Genomic DNA, 20,503 nt, shown 5'->3' on the forward strand with positions numbered 1-20,503 from the left:
TTGTCCACCAAGCTGATCAAATAGCTCACAATAGGTTGTCTAATCACAGATTTCATCCAATGCAAGGCATATACAGGTGTGTGAACAGCTTAGAGGCAAAAGCACACCTGTGTGTTTGTACTTTACTTTGTTGGAGATATGAACTACTATGCAGCTATGAATTGATGTTACTTAATGTATACAAGGGTATCTGTTTTTCCTTTGCTGCATTGGGGATTTCCATTTACTTCCTTTAATTTAGACTTACCCAGAAGTTTCAGGATATCTTTCCAATGTGATGGAAATTCTCTCTTAGATAATTGTTATGGGAACATTTGGTCATTTACTCCCTCTTTTATTACCTTTGATCAGGACAGTAAGAGAAGGTGAATCTCCCTATTGGGGATACAGGCAGCAATACCAACCTAGGTGTGCAAGAAAGAAAGCATCAAAAACAGAATGTATAAAGTCCAGATTTAATTTTGTTCAGACTCTTATTTATTAAAATCCAACAACATGTCAAGGGATTGAAGGATCTCCTATCATCAGACCATAGGAATGTTAAAGTGTGTAAAAAAACTAGTTACTGGAATATGTTTACTAATGAAAATTTAACTAGTGTTCTGCATGATACCCATCAATCTGTTATGAATGTGTGAGAACCCTGAATTATTATTATTACACAGTATTTATATAGCGCCAACGTAATATGCAGCGCTGTACAAGGTCCATAGTCATGTCACTAGCTGTCCCTCAAAGGAGCTCACATTTAAATGTCCCTACCATGGTCATATATCATTACCACAATCTAAGGTCAATATGGGGGAGAAGCCAAGAACCTAACTGCCCGGAGTACCGGGCAGAAACCCATGCCCGGAGGAAACCCATGCAAACACGGGGAGAACCTGCAACCTCGAACCTGGGATCTAGCACTGCAAAGGCCAGAGTGCTAACCACTGAGCCACCGTGCTGCCCTTCATTACTTCAAAAATTGATCGCTAATCTATAACTTCATATGTTTGTATGATACCTCTTAAATTTGGTCCTCATCCCTTTTTCCTGATTTTTTCCTTTCCTACCCTTATAGGTAAAAAGCTGTCAATCCTTCTGCTATCATAGTCCAGTCCCGCGTCATCCCATCTTCCTCCTTTGTTCTGGCTCAGACTGGACACTGGATGTGGATGGCACTACCATCTTCTTCCAGGTTCTTCGTTTTACATCACCAAAATTTGCCCTGCACAGGTGCAAGATTGGGTGATGCACCTTCTGAAAATAAAAAGTGCTGATCTCAATGTGCATGTGTGAGATTGCCACCTTTTTTTTTTTTTTTTTTAATATCAGAGGAAAATCCCTTCTGTACATGCCTGAGATCAGGCTTGTGCAGAAGGTGCAGCCTGCGGCTTTTCTATTCAGTCTTCTCCACTGCGGTGGTATAGGCCAAAGGAGTCTCCCTTTTAAATAATAAAAACTATTTAAAAGCACTTATTTTTCAAAATATATATAAGGGTTAGCTGCCCTTTTGTATAAAGAAAAAAATGTAATCGGGGTCTTGGTAAAATTTAGTCTGATCATTTTTTTGGGGATACCGCTATACCGATATACATCTTCTTTATTTGTGATCAGACATTTTGTAATGTCTCATGTCTGTTTTTTGCTTGTTTCTGAAACTTGTGTATTTTTACTACTAATAAAAATTATTGAAACGTAAGCGCCACTGCCTGTGGTTTGTTCAGCAAGCTTCTTCATATCTGCAGGACTGAATAATGATATGCAGGGAGTCCCTGGGTTAAGGACATCAGACATACAGAGGACTCCTAGATATGAACAGAGCTTCCCTGCTAGCCTGTGTGCAGGACGGAGGCTTGGAGGGGCAGTTTGCATGACTTGCAGAAGAAATCTTTTGCCAAACACAGCTGAGGTTGTGGGTGATCTTAAGAGCTGATCTGTAGCATCTTGTAACTCTTTAATGACCAAGAAAAACTCTGCAAAAGTTTCTTTTTGCATATCAAATCACAGCTTGCTCCAGAAGTTATTTTTTAGGCTCCATGAAGTTTTTTTTGTTTGTGATTAACTCACAGTGAGGATTGTATACAGTAACTAACACCACACTGACATGCCTAATAATATGTTGAGACAAACATCTGTCAAAACTGCATTTAATAAAATAATGAACCTGTTCGGACTTACATACAAATTCAACTTAAGAACAAACCTAAAGTCCCTATCTCGTATGTAACCTGGGACTACCTGTACTGTGGTAGCAGTGGGAGAAACCACAAAATGTGGCAGGGCTGCATGCAGCAATCCCATACACCATGAATTTGGGAATTCCTTGCACAAATAGTCACAGTAAAAGAATGAAGATTCAATAAATGAATCAGGTAAATACTATTTATGTATAGTGTCACTGGGAGTTACATAAAAACTTCCATTGAAGACTTGTCCCATTTTAGGTTGGCTGTACATATAAATATTTGTAACCAACATGTAGAGGTATGTAGGTGATTGAACATCAATATGTGTTTTATATCTGCCATATTGCTTCACAATATCAGGCACCACAATGCATCCCACCATCTATAGAAGCTCTCCTCACAGTCTGCATTGTAAAGCATGTGGGCGTGGCATCAGCGCAATGCGGCTGACTACATATCCCAAGATGCAGCGCGCCGCTTCCTCCCCCACGTGGGGGCTGTCCGGTTTCAGAAACAGAAAGTGTGCGGGAACGTTTCACCTTCAGCCCTTGTTGTCCCTGCATAGGGGGAGGAAGCAGCTATGAGCGCCGGGTCCCGGGCCGTGGTGGAAGATATCCAGCTCACTAGAGGACCCTCAGGTAATGACCGGGACGGGCTGGGGTCACGGGGGAGGACACAGAAGTAGTCAGGGACCGACATGACATCCCGGGACTGTGCAGGCCCTGCACAGCCAGCGTTCCTTGGTAGAATTTCTGTATATATATATATATATATATATATATATATATATATGTCACTATCTCCAGCATATGCATTAATATTTTGCATTGTAGCAGATGATACCACTGTGTGTATATTGCACATATACCAGGTGCTGGTATTGCCTACATTGCAGTCATTTTTGCATGCAATCTGCTGTATTTGTGGCCATTTTCTATATCCTGGGTGTGATGATGGTCAGCACTGAAGTTTATGAAAGTCAGGATAGAACTTTAGCAAATTCCATTCCTGGCTGATCAGGTGAGAAAACACCAAATAATGATGGAAGGATCTGACTGAGCTGTCATCCCGGTCCTTCCATCAATACTTTCTGAGCTGTGTTGGGCTCCTGATATGTTGCTTCAAGGTCATATACAGAAGGAAGGAGAAGGATGACCAGCGTGGACTATGCATCTTGAAGAGGCAGGAAGCAGTGTGCTGTATAGTTTTGGCCTGTTCCTTTTTGATGTTTCACTTTATTATTATTTATAAAGCGCCAACATATTACACAGCGCTGTACATTAAAGAGGAACTAAATTGAAAAGTGCTTAAAACAAAAAAAAATGCACTTACCTTCAATCCCACAGCACAGTCGATCGGCCTGGAGGTCTCTTCCATCAGGTCCTGTGTTTTCTTGGTGTCCATCACCGAGCCGGTGCGCGGGGTGGCGCCATTTTCTGCTCTTCTTCCTGGTACTTCTTCCTACATCACCCAACCCAGGTGCGAGATCGGGTGACGTAGGTTGGAAGAATAACTTGCCTATCTCATTGCCCATGCGAAAACACAAAATCCTTTTGCTATTTCACCAAAAGGCTCCTTCTGCGCATGCCTGAGATGCTCAGGCCTTGTGCAGAAGGAGCAGCCAAGAGCCTCCTTGGATGCGTGACGTAGGTATCCCACGAGGCTCGGCACTCCATTCATTCTCGTTCTCCTAGGCCGTGATGTCCAAACTTTTTGCAAAGAGGGCCAGATTTGGTGAGGAGAAAATGTGTGGGGGGCCAACCATTCCGCAGTACTCAGGGTTAGTGTTGGCGTTGTCTGCTCGGGTCCTGCACAGCACACACCCACCAGGGTGATGTGAGGGATTCCCTGTGCATGGAGTCCAGTGTCAGTGCGGGCCCCGTGCATAGCACATTTTTGCAATCAGAGTGGGTGTGGTCCGTGCAGCTCCCCAATATAATGACGGAGGGGATTCCCTGTGCACACATTGGGACTCCCGTCCCGCTATTTATGCCCACCAAGTAGCAGGCTGATAATTGCAGGGTGAAATAAAAAATAGTTTTTTTTGTACGTGTGTATTTTATACTGTGGTCAACAGGGCCGCATATTATTGATTTTATGACAGAGGCTGCGGGCTAGTGGAAATCTGAACATGAGCCGCGATTGGCCCCCGGGCCGAACTTTGGATATGCCGGTCCTAGACAATGGAGAATTTGGGGGTGGTGCAAAAAAAAAAAAAAAAGGGTTTTGCACTTATTTTAGGTACGCTTTAAATAGAAGTTGCAAATGACAGACAGATGCAGACAGTGACGCAGGAGGAAAAGAGGACCCTGCCCAGAAGAGCTTACAATCTAGGAGACTAGATCACTTCTCTTACTTCTTAAAGATACATTTTATAGACAGGAGTTTAGACAATGGTATATATTGAGCTGTTGGTTAAACCAAAACTAAATCTCTTGATAACTTTGTATTTGAATCCTAGGGAAAATAAGTCACAATATGGCAAGGAAAACATGCATTACAGTATTGGCATGACCAAATCACATTCTAAATGTACCAGCAGTGCCTTAAGGTGCGTACACACTTCCAATTTTTATCGTTCAAAACGAACGACGAACGATCGATTGGGCAAAAATCGTTCGTAAAAAAAGTAACCAACGACGCCGACGAAAGAGGAAAGTCGTTGGAAACGAACGACCGGACCGGCGGATCGGATTGGACGACGATCGTTGAACATCGTTCGTGTGTACGATCGTTCGTTGATCGTCCATGGTCTGAGCATGCGTAATGAACGAACGTTCGTTCACTTCCTGTCGTGCACATAGTTCCTCTATCGCTCAAACGATCGTATCTATTGTGTGTACAATATCTACGAACGATCGTGTCGTTATCTGTATGTGCAGGATCGGTGCTATACGATCGTTCGTAGATATCGGGCAGGATCGTTCGTCGTTCGCTTTCCAACGATAATAATTGGAAGTGTGTACGTAGCTTTAGATCTCATACTAGCTGATATACAGCTTTCAGGCTTCAGACACAGGAGTGCCTAGGCATTGCTATTTAAAGGGAAAGGCATCCTTTCTCAATAAAGATGGGCTTTCTGAATGCATGTAGAACTTTCACAGAACTCTGCTGTACTGTCAGGTAGAACCTTTGGGTCTTATGGCGCCTTATGTATTGCAGTCACTTTAATACAGTCTGCCTAAAATAGAAATAAAGCTGTTTGACTTGCCTATCTATGTTCCATGCAGGGTGCCAACATCTTCCTTCTCTTTTTTTTCCTAGCAACAGTTTTCAGCCAAGTTGATTAGTTGTGCCTGGGTTGACATAACTCCCGCAGAGGCATGCAAGAGTTCTTTATCTCAAGCACACAAAAGGGAAGCTAGGGATGCCGGATTTCCCTGGAAAACAAAATTGACACTGCGCATGCGTAACTCAGGTAAGGTGGGTTGTTGTGCAATAACCACCTGCCTGATCCTTTATTCTGTAAAGGGGGACTTTAGTTCCACTTTAAGTACAGATCCACTTCAGTGTTTTCGCCAGCTTTTTTTTTAAGCTGGGTGGGAAGGAATGGTAGGGGGGTCTTGGCCCCTGTTTTGTAACCCAACTTTTCAGTAACCACCCAAAAACAGTCGGTTGCTCACCGATAAGTGCAAGGTGGTGTCACCGGCTAAAACGGGCTGGGGAGAACACTGCAGAGACAAAATCTGCTTTCTACGAGAAACTTAAACTGTACAGCTATTAAACAGTACCTGTGCCTCAACTTTATTGCTATCTGCTAGAACAATTTATTCTCCCCACTTGTCCTGTGACCATTGTCTCTGGTACAGAATTAGATAAGAAGTGGGCAGGTTGTGTCTCCGAACTCTTCCTTGAGCCTGCAATTCGTACAGGGAACGTTGTCCGGGGCTCCACCCAGTGCGTCCCCCCAGGGGCTCACTGGCTAGAGCCACGGACCAAACACGGTTGGCGACCACTGTTTTAGAAGGCAAACTTGAACTTTTTAAACTTGAAAAAATTAAATTAGATTTCCCAGATAAATATGTTTATACCTCACATTCTTATTGCCTAAGACGAGAAACCTACACGTGTACAGTGGTCGCCTGACGTCATTCCGTAGTGGATCCATCAGAATAGAGCCATAAACAACCAATGGGGAACAACTGCCATACAAGTCAAGAGAGGTGAGCTCAGTGAGAAAGATAGATAGATAGAAAGAATCATGAAAGATCGTTTCCAGTAACATAAATTGTACTTTCCTCTGCTTCATTGGCCAGTCGTTGTGCACTTTAAAGATTTTTGGCCTAATGGTCATCAATCGTTGGTTTCCAACGACAATTATTGCACGTGTGTACGTAGCCCAAGTCAAAATATTTTGAACCACATTTAAAAAAATGACCATTTCTTGTAAATCCTAGTGATGTCCACCTATGTCTCTCACAATGTTGGGTGTGTGGGAATAGGTTGGACCCTTTATATTTTGTTGTCCTTTTCTGTCAGCAGTAAAAGGAAATCTCTCCAAGTCAGACACAGAAACCATCACAAACTGATGATTCTTAATCTTACCCATTCTGTAATTCCACCTAAATAAATAATAGGATGAGCTCACAAATACACTGCTACTAATATAGCACTGCAATTGTATTCAGGGTTTGGGCAGTCTGCCATTTGTACACTATGTAGCCATGTACATACATTAAAGCAGACTGTGCAGTTTGCATCAACTAAAAGTGATAGAGAACCACCTTCAAAAAACAGCAGGGCTAAAAAAATAAAAGAAAAGGAAATTTTACAATACCTGGAAACCTGTCTTGTAGGCATTTTGCCTAGGCACTGGGGATATCACTGAGCCACCTACCTAGATACCTTCTCTCCTATGTCACAAATGTCCTACAGGGATGTAGAGAAGCCTCAGCCTTTTAACATGGCAGAACCCTTGAAATAACTTTCAGGTCCTAGGGAACCCCTGCTTTGTTTATTATATCCATGTATCACAGTATAATATCATAGTGATCAGTGGGAAGAATATCACCCTGTTACATATCTAAATCATTGGTGTTACCAAATCTGACCTTGGAGCCACAAATTGTGCATGGCTCAAGGAACCCCTAGCCACCTCTGGAAGAACTCTTTAAATTATTTAAACATATTTAGTAGGATTTGCAAAATTAAATACAGAGTTGGTTGGACTCAAGGCACATGCTGTGAAGATAGTTCTAAGCTCCTGTAGTTACCATTCCATAAAATCTTTGCATAGGTGCAGCATTACCAAAAGATTATAGGTAAATCTCTTCCCCTGTTAGTGTTTCCTTTTGGATTATGTAATGAAAACTGTTCTTGGCATTTCAATTTAACTGTTTCCTAAAGTAACCTAAAGCAGCCTGGACGATTCAAACGTAAGATGAAAATTGCGAAAGCAAAGGCTACCTATATTAAAAGCTTTATGCCATTCTGTATTGAAGATGGTCTATGAGAACAACAAAAAATTCATCCTTTGTACAAATCATGTAAAAATTTTATGCACCTGCGAGTTGAAACTGAGCCAATCAAACTCTGTAAGTATAGTGTTTGATTTGCTCACCTAGAAATCACTGCAGTTGGCATTTGCCTTGCAGAAAAGTTGAATTTTCTATACCTCATTGCCCGTTCTTCATAATCTACCGATCTGTTACTTTGGTAAAATGTAGACTATATCCAAAATGACCTAATTTTGTAAATTTTAAGTGATTTTACACTTGTACTAAAAAGTAAGCTTGGCCCCAAATGATGATGTGTGAGCATTGCTCTACTTACCAGTAGATGACAACAAAACAAGCATTTCCGATGTTAGATCTACTTACTGTTGCTTACAAAGGTCTTTCAGCTTTCTCTGTGGGCTCTGTTTAACCATCTAGCCCTTCAAGATCCTTTCCAACGACAAAAGACTTAACGAGTGATGTACATGCAGTGCCGTTGTGCTTTATGGAGAGGGGAGAATGCTGGAGCAGCACCCCACTGTGCCCTTTACTTGCATTATGATTGTTTGTGGATCTGCCAGGACGGATCCATGAACAACGTTGGGCAAGTGCTGTACTAGCCTTGAGGCGATTATCGGACTAGAATCATCTGATGTGTGTACGAAGCTTTAGTTAAGGCCCTGCATTAGCCCACGAGGTAAAGTGCATGGTCTTGGTGTGGTAGATGATGTAAAATCTTGTGAGAAGACATCTGCATTGTCTGGGCTAATATTACCAAGCCAAAGCAACCTGAGGATTTTTATGTTCTTATTGAATGTTTTGTCTCTGAATGTACCATCATAATTGTACCTGCAAATAGTTTAATTGATAGCCATGGGTGTTTTTATTGGCAGCTTGCAGAAGGAATTTCTAGTTGGGTTTAACCAGAAACACTCCACCCTGCAAAGATGGTATTACCATTAAGCTCTGTAATATGGTTGTAAGCAATAATAAAATCACATAAACAGAATATAATGAAAGTATCACACATCTGAAATCTTGTCATCCGACAGGCTTTTATACACACAATGTCCCTTCTGCAATAAAACATACTTACCTGCATGATCGATGTCACCATGCCCTGATCTCAGGCATGTGCAGAAGGGGTATTTTTTACCAAGGGAAAAGAGATGCTGATCTCACGCTTGCGCAGTTTTTTTGTTTGGCTTTTTTTTTTGTTTTGTTCCTTTGACATCGGCTATGTCACTCGACGCTTCCTCTTTGCCGAGACGAAAAGGAATTTCTTCGAGGGATTCATCGAGGGATCTGCAGGATTAAAGCCAAGTGTATGTTTTTTATTTTTAGTTTAGTTCTGCTTTAAAGGGCATTTTTTTCATGCAAGTCATATGGGATTGGGGAGTTAGGGAAGGGGGTAACTGGAGATTGGCTTTGAAGTGCACCTGTCACAATGCAAAAATTGCTAAAATGAGCAAAGCCATAAAATGTAGGCACCTCCAAGTGCTTTTTGTGTAGAAGTATTATTACACAGTATTTATATAGTGCCATCATATTATGCAGCAGTGTACAAAGTTCATAGTCATGTGACTAGCTGTCCCTCAAAGGGTCTCACAATCTAATATCCCTACCATAGTCATGTCATTACCACAGTCTAAGGTCAATTTTGTGGGGAAGCCAAATAACCTAACTGCATGTTTTTGGACCGTGGGAGGAAACCCGGAGTACCTGTAGGAAACCCATGCAAACATGGGTGTGTACATTTAGTTTGTGTCTGCAGTGCTTGACTCTTCGTACTAATAACTAGTTGTCTCCTCCTCTTCCCTCTGTCCTATTTAACTTTTTCTCCAATATCTGTTGCTTTTTGGGATCTTCTTCATCTTCTTTACCAAACCCCAAGTACTTTGTAAACCACACTAAAACTTTCATGGAAAAAAATATATTGCCTCCCTTTTTTATAACCTCTTTGTGCAACTTATTGTTTGCTGGTTCAATTGCTGTTAACTTTTTAAAAATAATAATTAAAAAAAAAAAAGACCAGAAACATTGAAAACAAAAGGTCAGAATGATTTATATTGTATCCACCTGCTAGGTACAAGTAAACTGATCTCTGTGATATGAACGGAGAATGCACTTAGTGAAAGTTGTAATAAAAAACCTCTAGGTTTCATTGATTCCACGCAGAGACGGTTCTGCTGGCAGGAGATCTAATGGTGTCTGCAGAGCTCCAGAAAGCCACATCATTGCTTTCACAAATACTAAATGTACTGGATAATATGATAATGGCTTACAGCAAGTGTGGCTTTGTGCAGGATAGAGATGGGACGTTCTTTATAAGGGTAGAACATGTCCTCCCATTTATTAAGGCATGTTACACACATTTATGAAAACCAACTTTGCTTACTAGCATATCTTGGTTTTTTAATATTCATTTTTTTTTTTAAAGTTTTTGGGATGTTGGTTGTTTTTCATGCCTTTAAAAAAAAAAGTCACAAATTTTCTATCCACAATGGATTTAAAGGTAAAGCAGAACTTTAAGTAAAAAGAAATCACTTACCTTTACTTGTGAAAAGCCTCCCCACCCATGTACAAATTGCACCCAGCGAGTCGTGCACGATCTTGGCTCCTCTTCATTCCAGGGTTAGCGGTTTCCTCCAGCGATGCCATCTTCTTTTTTCCAGAATCTTCCTGGCATCAGCCGATCTCCCATTGCACAGGATCAGATAACGTGTCTTCCACCAAATGTTAAAAAAAGATGTGTGTCAATCTTACTTTACATGTGTGAGATTGAGCACGTGGTAAATATTGAAGGGTAGATATATGAAGTGGAGGGGGTCTCCACCCTTTTACATAATGTTTGAAATGTGATAAGGTAATTTTACTTGAATATGTTTGGCTATGGAATAGTTTTCTAATTCTCCGGAACAGCCTAGATGTACAAAATTGACCGATAATTGTTGCAGTCCTTTGAATAATATATTCAAATATACTGATGTACGTTAAAATTAAAAAAAGCATCTTTACAGAATATTTCCCTAAGAGAAACATGGGGCAAGCTATTGTTGGCTTTCCCCTGGCTGTTACACTGACCCACTTCAGTACTGTGCCTTATTGACTTGGAGCAAGAAATTATACTAAAATTTAAAGATATTGTTTGCATCTTTGATTCAGGTCAGTGACTTAAAGTATTGAAACATTAGGGTCAGTATGACCCAAGGGCAACTAGCATTAGCTAAATGGGTGGTTGACAACAAAATTCTCCATGTTTTTCTTTTAAAATAATTTAAGACTTATAACTTGTATTACTTTTGGCTCATTTTTATTACTAGTCTTGACTTGTCTAAACTTTTATGTTTTTTGTCGATTTAGGCCTGGGGTTCAACATTGTAGGAGGCACAGACCAGCAATACGTGTCTCATAATGACAGTGGCATATATGTCAGTAGCATTAAAGAGAACGGAGCTGCTGCTGTGGATGGCAGGCTGCAGGAGGGTGACCGAATACTAGAGGTAAGACATCCTGATATTGTCCTACTTGTCTATCTGGGATTGTTTGTAGTGTAAATAGTCTATCTGTCTGGATTTGTTTATACTGCAAATGAACTACTGCACAATTGCTCTGTCTGTGATCATTTAATCTGTTTACTGAATCCAACCCACTCCCATTTAAATTGAAGAATTCTATGGTTGCATGCCTTTGAATCTGGCCTGTATTGTCCTAGATGAATGGGTTTGTCCTGTTGCAGGCAACACCTAGGTGTGTTTAATGGTCCCTATACAAGGGTAATTTTAAAGTTCATTTGTTTTGTTCTTGTTTACTTAAACATTCCTTCTGAGTTATCAGTGTTATGTTTGAGCTTTTACTCATGCAACAAGTCTGCTAATAGTTTACAGCACCAGATATTTACTCTTCTTTCTTTTGCTCTGTATTTTCACATGCATTGTAGCTGGTCAGACAGTTTGGTAGACTTGCTGGGAGTTAAGAAGAATATCAGGGCACTTCCCTGTGTGGAAATGAGAGTTGCCTGCAAATATAGCTATTAATATAAGATTGCAACATATCCATAGAAGCTTTTAAACTTGGCGTCTTTACTTGTGTATATAAAGATCAACTATAGAGCAGCGGTCGGCAACCGGTCCATGAGACAATTTTAGTGGTCCCCAGCTCTGACCGGCTGGGCCCTCCAGCGGGATCTGGAGAAGGACCCCACTGGGGGCACACCGGCCTTAGCCGCTGACGGTGTTCACCATATGGACACAATCTGCCCACTTTCCCATCACAGGCTCAGAGTGGGCGGGTTCTGACATCATGATGTCACTCTGGGGAGGTTTCTTTCCCTTAGAGCAACACATTGGTCCCCATGCACGCGTGGTCCGGATTCTGTGCATCTTAGGGGTCTATAGGTCCAAAAAGCTTGGCAACCAGTGCTATAGAGTATATAATTTATCTTTAGTTATTGGAATTCAAAACAACTAAAAAAGCAACGGGTTCATATGTGGAACAAAAACTGATTGGTCATACAGTGCAATGATTTCATAAGTGAATATTGCATGTCTTTAAATATACAAACTTTGTTTCCATAGAGTTTTTTTACACCAGTGGTTTTTTTTTTTTTTTTTTTAAAGCAATACACATTTACTTTTAATAGCATTTTACAGCAAAGTGCATTTTTCTTAACTGACTCCGGACCTTCCTTCACACAATCTGATTACACGTTTATTATGAAGTACACAAATACAGCCAGCACTGAAAGCAAACATTGGGAAAATCAACAAATTGCATTCATATCCAATATATGTCTACAGTTGGAAACCAATATTTTTAGATTTTCAAGTTCAAGTAGGGAAAGGTTAGAACCTCTGCACTTTTTGAAGTTACATCTTAGGCTAAATACACATGTGCAATAATTGTCGTTGGAAAGCATCTTTCACGATCCTATCCAACGCCAAATGACTACGTACATATCGCGCCGTTCTGCTTTATGGAGATTGGAGAATGACGGAGCAGCAACCCGCTGCGGTCTCTCCTCTTCACTTTCATTATGATCATTCCTCGTCTGTGGATCCACTGGGACGGCAGATTCTTGTCTGATATCAGCCTTGAGGCGATTATCGGATGAGAATCATCTGGTGTGTATATGTAGTCTTGACTGGTCTGGCACAAGTGATCCTTCCAGTGCAGGTACATACAGCATAGATTTGAATGATTGAGAGATTTGTTCTGCCACCCCGTTTCAAATGTTTGGAAGTATGTGTTCATTCTGCGTGTCCCCACTGCTGTCATGGCTGAAACATGGAGCACAGGATTGTTTTGTCGTTGAACATGACCTTCTCAGCAATAGTGCTCAACAGGAATAGTCATAGCCAAATCCTCTCTGGAAAAATTAAACTTAACATTCTTTGAAGCAAAAAGATCCCTTAAACCAGAAAGGAATATTGGTCATTGTATACACAAATAGAATAATGCTTTTTATGTTGATGTATCTTCAGAAGTTAAGGTGCAAATTCCCCAAACTGTGTATTATAATTTAATTGATTCTTATTAGGTAACGATATAAAACATTGAAGGGCTGAATTATTATATCTTTCAGTAGTAGAATACCATTGCCATACCATAACAAACTTACTGGCATACAAAGTCTTTAAAACCTTTGACATTATATTTTAGAAAATAAATCTACATCTATATCCAGAATACACTTAAAAAATTGCAAATATTTGGAAATGCAAATGTATCTGTGTTGGTTCATAGCATGTGATCCCAAGCAAGTAGGATTCCTGATTTGTCATTTCTGACAATAGTCATGTGCACAGCAAAAATCTGTAACATTGTAGTTTCTTGTTATTACATTGTTCTTCTACACATGGATGTATTGCAGCTGGTGTATAGAATGTAGGGAGAATGTTGGCCGCTGACCTTCATTTAACTTGCATCTTATGTTTTTTTTTTTTTCCAATCAGGTGAATGGTTTTAAGCTAGAAAATCTTCTGCACAATAATGCTGTAGATCTCTTCAGGAATGCTGGTGAACATGTGGTTTTAAAGGTTCAGCACCAGGTATGTTAAATTGAGTCTCCAACTATTTTTCAAAAACAAATTTGTAAAATCTTATGACTGTAAAAGAATACCAGATAAATTATCTATGGCTGTCATCCTGTTCTCTGACTTTAATTAATTAATTAATTTAAGTTCCAACACCAGGTAGACATTACTTTTTCTGAGTCAGTAACCAAGTAGTTAAGGACTAATAGATTACAGCCTCAGGGCATGTATCTTTAAAAAAACAAAAAAACAATGCCAATTTCTGTATATTGGGAGATTGCTTTAAATAGGCCTTAAATGGAAGAGTTCCAAATGACACTATTTGTCAACCTTGGAAGAACTGACTTAGAGCATTTTCCTTTCGTAAAGTTGACCATGTTCTGACCTAAGTTACCAGTGGTGTAGTGCAGGCATCTTGCAGTGCCTGCATTTACCTGTGTATTCATGGGTCACTTCCCCCTTTCTGCTGTATTCACCAGCATGCTCTTCTTTAAAATAAAATAACAAGCTTTGGTTTTGACCATTCTTCACTAAAAAATACGAAGAAATGCAGCTGTAGCCATAGGAACTGTTCTCTATATTTAGAATGGGGTTCAGCAGATACATGCTACCTAGTTTCATCACTCGTGGCTTTTAATGTGTTCTGGAAACCATCAGGTTTAATTTCTTACCTCTGTCACTAATATCTTCCTAAGCTTGTATGCTAGCACTGTCCTCCATGATTTAGTCTGAGCAGCGGAGCAGGAAGTTAGTTCCACTTCAGAGCTTCTGTCAGCTCTGCGTAACTCCAGTGGTTATTAAAGTAGAATTATTACATGAGGGAATATATAACACCATTTTACAGACTGTCAATATAAAACTATGAGTTGTTTTTAATTTTTTTTTTTTTTTTGAGGAATAGAAAAACAATTCTCCTTCCATAATTTACAAGTTTAAAAGGATTATAGCAATATTTACTCTAGAGTCCTGCTGCCACTTGTGTTATCATGCACGTATGGGTTTCATTTCTGGAGTCCTGGTGTAGTCACATGAATGGTCTCAGTGTGATAGAAAAAGGAATTTATAGAACTGAATTATAAAAGCACCCATTTTTATTTTTAGAGGTAGCTTCCCATAGCAGCTTTCATTTCACCCTTTCCTGAGAATTGTTGCTGTCATCAACATTATATAGATCTCCTAATGTATATTACATTTTAAACTATTTTGTACAGTCATACATCATGTTCACTCATTTAACCCCCCCCCCCCCCAAAAAAAAAAAAAAAAAAAAGGAAATTGCTTGGATAGAAGTGTATCAGCTTTTGATGTATTCTTGACTTTGCAGTGCTAGGTCCTAGGTTTAAATTTTGGCCTGGACACTACCTGCAGGGAGTTTGTATGTTCTCCTTTTGTTTGTGTAGGTTGCCTCTGGACACATCCCAAAACCTTGCAGTTAGGTTAATTGGCTTCCCCTTAAAATTGTTCTTGGACTGTATGATGACATATAACTATGGTTGGGACATTAGATTGTAAGCCCCGCTGAGGGACGGGTATAAATAGGACTTTGGACTTTGTAAAATGCTGCATAGCATGTGAATACGACAATAATAATACCGGTCAGCCGTGCATTGTCATATATGAAAAGAATACTAAAGCCCCACCTTCTGGCTGGATGGAAGACTACATCATATTTTATTTTTATGTGACCATTTTTTAACAAATGTTTACTGGTTCTAACAATAATAAAGGGAATATGTACTCACATCATAAATAAAGGAAACATGTACTCGCATCATACATAAAGGAAATGTACTAAGACAATATACATACTATTCAAGTTCTTGTTTTCTACAGAACATATAGGACTTCTAAATGTATTCATCTGATAAACTCAGTTGGACGGTAAACTAGTAATTGAAATATCGGCCTAACTAGGATAGTTTGAATACACCTTTTGATCGTTTTAACCTCCTGAGATTTACAGATGTTAGCATCCACCTGTACTTCTCATGCATTTCCTTTTCTCTACACTGATATAAACCTATACACTAATCAGTTTTTCACTCCTCATCTATCCCTGTTCTGCTTACCGGGGAACCATGGCTTTATCGTTTGGTAGCATAATAAAGGAGTTTTTGGTGACTTCTACTGTTAGAAGCAGTATCTTATCTATTGGTCTTTTTTTATTTGATCCTGTAGTGTTTAAAAGCTGTTCTCTGAATGACCATGCTAAATCCCACCCACAATTAGCAGTAGCTTTTATGGAGGGTGGGCATTTAAATATTCTGTAACTATTTTTAACTGTATTTTTACCCCCCTTCCTCTCCACCTTTTCTACTCCCTGCCCCTTTCCCTGTTTTGTGCACTTTACAGAATCATCTAAATGGACCTCTCGGAAGCAGAAGCGACACAGACTCTGAAGGAACATCCATAACCATGATAGTGGTGCCTCTAATACTAGCTGCTGTGGTTGTATTTGCCTTTGTAAAATATCGGCAACGTATGACAAGATTTTAGACTGTCAAAACATAACAAACACGTTAAACGCTTGAAAATACAGCTGTAATTACACAAGCCTTTGTATGCTATTGTGTGAGATATCCTATCCACTGCCTGGAACAAATATTCAGTAGCTTGAAATGGTACTGGCCATGGGGGTGTTTCAGTACAACGTTTTTTAACAGTATGAGGAATCTAGCCCTAGAAATCATGGTAAATGTTATCACTGTTATATTCTTAATCTGATCTGGCCCTCTTAATTCACCCGATGTAAGGTATTCTTTTTAATGTTGTCTGCGTCATGTTCTCGAGTATTCTTTTAGTTCCCGAATAGTGTTCTGTTAAGACAAGGAAGGAATTTGGACATTTCACACTTGGTGGAATGAGGTCTTGTGTAAAAAATGTACACCACTTAGTCTAAACCTGATTCACAGATTAATGGGAACCTACTGTTGTGATTGGTTGGATTTTTACAGCTGAGAATAAAGCAAGTGGTTTTAAGTGGGCCTTTTAAATTGGCTTATTGGTGGCTGATTATTAATGATAGAGGCCCTTTATTCCCACTTAAGGATAATCTTTATCTACAAATTGGAATGTAATGTTAGAAACAGAGTTGAGCCATTAGCCCAAGTTGCTCATGTGCTTTAAAGAGACTGTCAACCAACTCGTGACTACTTTCATCCCATTTTCCAACTGCGTCATACTCTCTTTAATGGCTTCACTGAAAAGAACCTATTTCATCTAAGTTTGCGGAACCTACAATCTCCTCTTATGATGCAGTTTTCATGTTTATCAACCAATTGCTGGTAAATACCAACATGCCGGCTTTAACACCAACATGAAGCATATTGGGTGGTGTCACCACTCCCTCTGAGCTATTAAACCAGCTGATGCTTTGGTGGCACTTGCAGCAGAGGGGGTAGCTGAGTTGGAAGCACTGGATTGGTTAAGATAGTGGTTGTAAGGTAGACTTTAAGTATGTGCTGTGTATTGAATAGGTAAGGTGACAGTGTCTCTTTAACAAAAACCAAATATAGGACAATCTAAGTACGTTTGTCAAAGAAAACCAGGTTAGTCGGGTTCATGTTGAAGTGAGGCTTTTGTTTTACAAATAGTGCATCCTGTTACTTTTTTGAAACAGTTTATAAATGTTTAAGGCCAAAAGGATGTTGAATTTTTAATTCTCTGTTGTCATTTCAGAGTTCAGTTTTTATGATTCTATAAAAATCTCCATGATTCTATTAACTATAATAAATAGTTATTGTTAAGAGTAAATGGCAATTCCCATTTTATTAGAAGCCCAGACTTCCTTTTCCCAGAGCAGGTTTGTTGTATTATGGTTGGTCTATTCATATATAACTACTTTTACTGAGCTTTATGAATTAACATTGTTTTGCCCCATAGTATTAACCACAGTAGAACTATGATACACCTTACACCATACAGATGGGAGGGGGTCAGTATGTAAAGGCAAAAAACACCTTTAAAGCTGAACTGACATCAGAAGTTCCTCTGCTTCAAAACATTTGTCCATTTTACTTTAGAAACAAACTCCTGTTTGAAATGAAACTGTTGGTTAAAAAAAAAAATACCTTAGGTTGAAAGCTGTTGATGCCTCTGCGAACCTAGTCTTGTGCATGTGTGAAATTGGCACTTCAAAAATAGTATTTAAAAATAAAAAAGTGTTTTCAGTATATAAAACAATATACAATATATAAAACAGCCAGTAGTAAGTAAAAAAAAATGTGGCGATATGCCTGCTTTAATAAGAAGTACCTAGACGGTTTTACTTTCTCACAGACCCTAAGCCATCTAGAAGTGTGTGAAATAGGGGTGAATTGCTTTGGGACAGCGCGCAGGTGGGATAATTATAAAGGCAAAAAGGATTTGGCAGACAGGTTCTTTTATTTTATTATGCCAGACTGTAGTTTAACTTTAATAAAGGTCTTCCTTTACCTTATTAGATCTGCATAAGGGGCATGAATTACACTCAAACATCAGTCAAAATACATTTAATTACAGGAATAATTACAAAGGAATTAAAGTTAGAGAAAAAGTTTGTTCCATAATTGGTGCAGTTGTTCACCATCAAATGCTATAGGTGAATTTAAACATGTTTGTTTTCCTTGCCAACACCTATGCAATGTGTGCCTGGTTAAATCAACTTGGTGAATGTGCCTTACCATGTTGCCAAAATTTTCCAACTTTGCACAGGGCTAAAGTGTAACTCTAGAAAAACAAAACTTGTATTTCCTAGTTTAGAAAATGTTGATAGGGATTAGATCACGTCAGGTCTTTGTCATTACCAAGATCAATGCCTTTGCAGACATTAAAAACCACAAAAATGTAGCAACCCTTCCAATAAGTTTATTACTTTGTGTTCTGATGAAATTTCCTTCACTTTCTGTAGGGGTGACCACCATAATTGGCATAGAAAGTGAGGGAGATGAATCCTTTTGGACACTTGAAAGATGTTATATCTCCTTATCTATTCAGGAAAAAAAGAGGATAGTGCAAATATTTGTCTAAGCCATGCTAAAACCCAAAGAACTAGACAGTGGAATCCTGTAATTTATGAGTGCGTAATTGGGACATTATCAACCATGAATATGCCAAGAACTCTGTAGTTCTTCTGTTGCTGTTTTTGTTAAATATTGCAATAATTATTCTGCTGAATATTTTATTTATACGCTTGACTAATCATCTTCTCATTAGATGTAATGAAGCTGCAAGTTAGAGCATAATTTGCTAGCAAGGTTGCTGCCTGTAGTTCTACTATTGTTGTCAGACAATGAAAAGCTCCCCAACTTTGGTGGAGAACATTTGGTTGTATAAATTCATAAACTGTACTAGTCTTAAAGTCTCTTCAATTTTAAATGCAAATCTCCCTATTTTAAATATTTATTTTAATATTTTTTCCTGTCTCCAAGTGAGTTTTTGTAATTTTGTTTTTGTAGTATGTCAGCCATTGTATTTATACACCAGTGTGAGTACAACTTAACTTCTGAAGAAAGGGAATCATTGTGTAGGCCATTGTATAGAGGATACTGCCAATGAAGTATACCCCGATTTTGGTAACTTTACCATACATTGTTTTGACCTATAAAGCTGCAATATAGCTTAGGTTTGCTAAAACAAAAAAGCACTGAATAAGTTTAGTACTTTGAGTCATGGACCCAGGACAGATATAAAAAACAGGACCTAATCCTACTGTGCCTTTCTTGATATGAATACTTGAGTGTGGGGGCTCCAAAGGTACTGAAACCAGGTTTTCAGGAGGTCCACAATGGCAATCCCTATTTTACTAATGACTACTTGGCTTTAAAGGGAAACTACCCAATATAAAAAGTAATGAATGTAAAATAATCTAAGCTGGGAAGTTAACTTTCCTGGGCTTTAGAACCAGGAGGTTACCTGTTAACCTCTATTTTCTGTCCTGGGCAGGAGTGACGCAAATTTAAAAGTCATTACTGTATTCTTCCATTGTTTGTCAATTAGAATCATGACAGACAGTGATTGTTCATATCTTCACCTGGCAAAGGTTTATTTTTTATTTTTTTGTTAAATTGAATTGCTAACTCACACATGTTAAAGACAATCATTCTGTAGCTGAACTAGTATGATTAGTTTATAAGGCATATGTCTAGTATGTCGCATTACCAATAAACTAATAGCATCTTTATGTTTCCACTCAGTTTGTTGAGTGCAGATAAACATTATTTCAATGCTATTCTATCTGTGCAGATTCATAGAGCACCATCTATGTTCTGCTCTACAATTTTTTTTTATGACTAGGAGCTGCAATTTTAGATTTTTGAATTTTAGAATTTTAGAATTTTTTCAATCACAGTGCTGGTAAAAAGTGGTATGACATTTTGTCCTTTCAGATGCTTTCATAAAGCTTCCTGTTGGTATATCAGTGTAACAATCAGTAAGAAAATGGTGCTGGTGCTTTAAGAGGCTTTGTTTCTTTGTCCATTCAGAGCAGAGTGATAGTGCCTTTGTTAACCCAACCTTCTTCTCTGAGTACACTCACTGGTGCTGCTTTGTTGCTTCAGCCCACTTTGCAGCCGGGTAACAATAGCTGGTGTCTCCATGTATGTGGATGCAGTTGACAGTGATTGGGTTGAACAGACAAATCTGGGCCCACATACTGTTACATGACCAGGGGAGTGACATCACAACTACCCTATACAAGGTGTAGGCTGGTGATGGATTCTATCAGTGCTGGTTACTGCAGTGGCAGGAATGTAAAGGAAGTGCTTGTAAACAACTATTACTGGAAGATAAAAATGCCAAACATAAGGCACTAATAGAAAAATAGTTCTTAATTCTTATGTTACAGTGACCCTCAGTAGATCTACTGCCCTAACTTCATCAA

At 39.1% G+C, this 20,503-nt stretch overlaps 1 protein-coding gene across 1 annotated transcript; it reads left to right on the forward strand.

The window, feature by feature from the left end:
• The first annotated feature begins 2,656 nt into the window (after positions 1–2,656).
• Positions 2,657–20,395, forward strand: SYNJ2BP (synaptojanin 2 binding protein). The gene is made up of 4 exons (XM_072428804.1): positions 2,657–2,812; positions 10,973–11,112; positions 13,564–13,659; positions 15,997–20,395. The coding sequence occupies exons 1-4, from the start codon at positions 2,755–2,757 to the stop codon at positions 16,138–16,140; spliced, it is 438 nt and encodes a 145-aa protein (XP_072284905.1). The 5' UTR covers positions 2,657–2,754; the 3' UTR covers positions 16,141–20,395.
• The last annotated feature ends 108 nt before the right edge of the window (positions 20,396–20,503 follow it).

The sequence above is a fragment of the Pyxicephalus adspersus genome, chromosome 12, assembly GCF_032062135.1.
Source record: "Pyxicephalus adspersus chromosome 12, UCB_Pads_2.0, whole genome shotgun sequence".
NCBI classification, from domain to species: Eukaryota; Metazoa; Chordata; class Amphibia; order Anura; family Pyxicephalidae; genus Pyxicephalus; species Pyxicephalus adspersus.

What these genes read in the sequence shown, in the direction of transcription:
- SYNJ2BP (XM_072428804.1), top strand. Translation starts at nt 2,755, where the DNA reads ATGAGCGCCGGGTCCCGGGCCGTGGTGGAAGATATCCAGCTCACTAGA. An exon ending in AGGGTGACCGAATACTAGAG is followed by an intron (nt 11,113 to 13,563) that starts GTAAGACATCCT and finishes TTTTCCAATCAG; the next exon opens with GTGAATGGTTTTAAGCTAGA. An exon ending in TTTTAAAGGTTCAGCACCAG is followed by an intron (nt 13,660 to 15,996) that starts GTATGTTAAATT and finishes TGCACTTTACAG; the next exon opens with AATCATCTAAATGGACCTCT.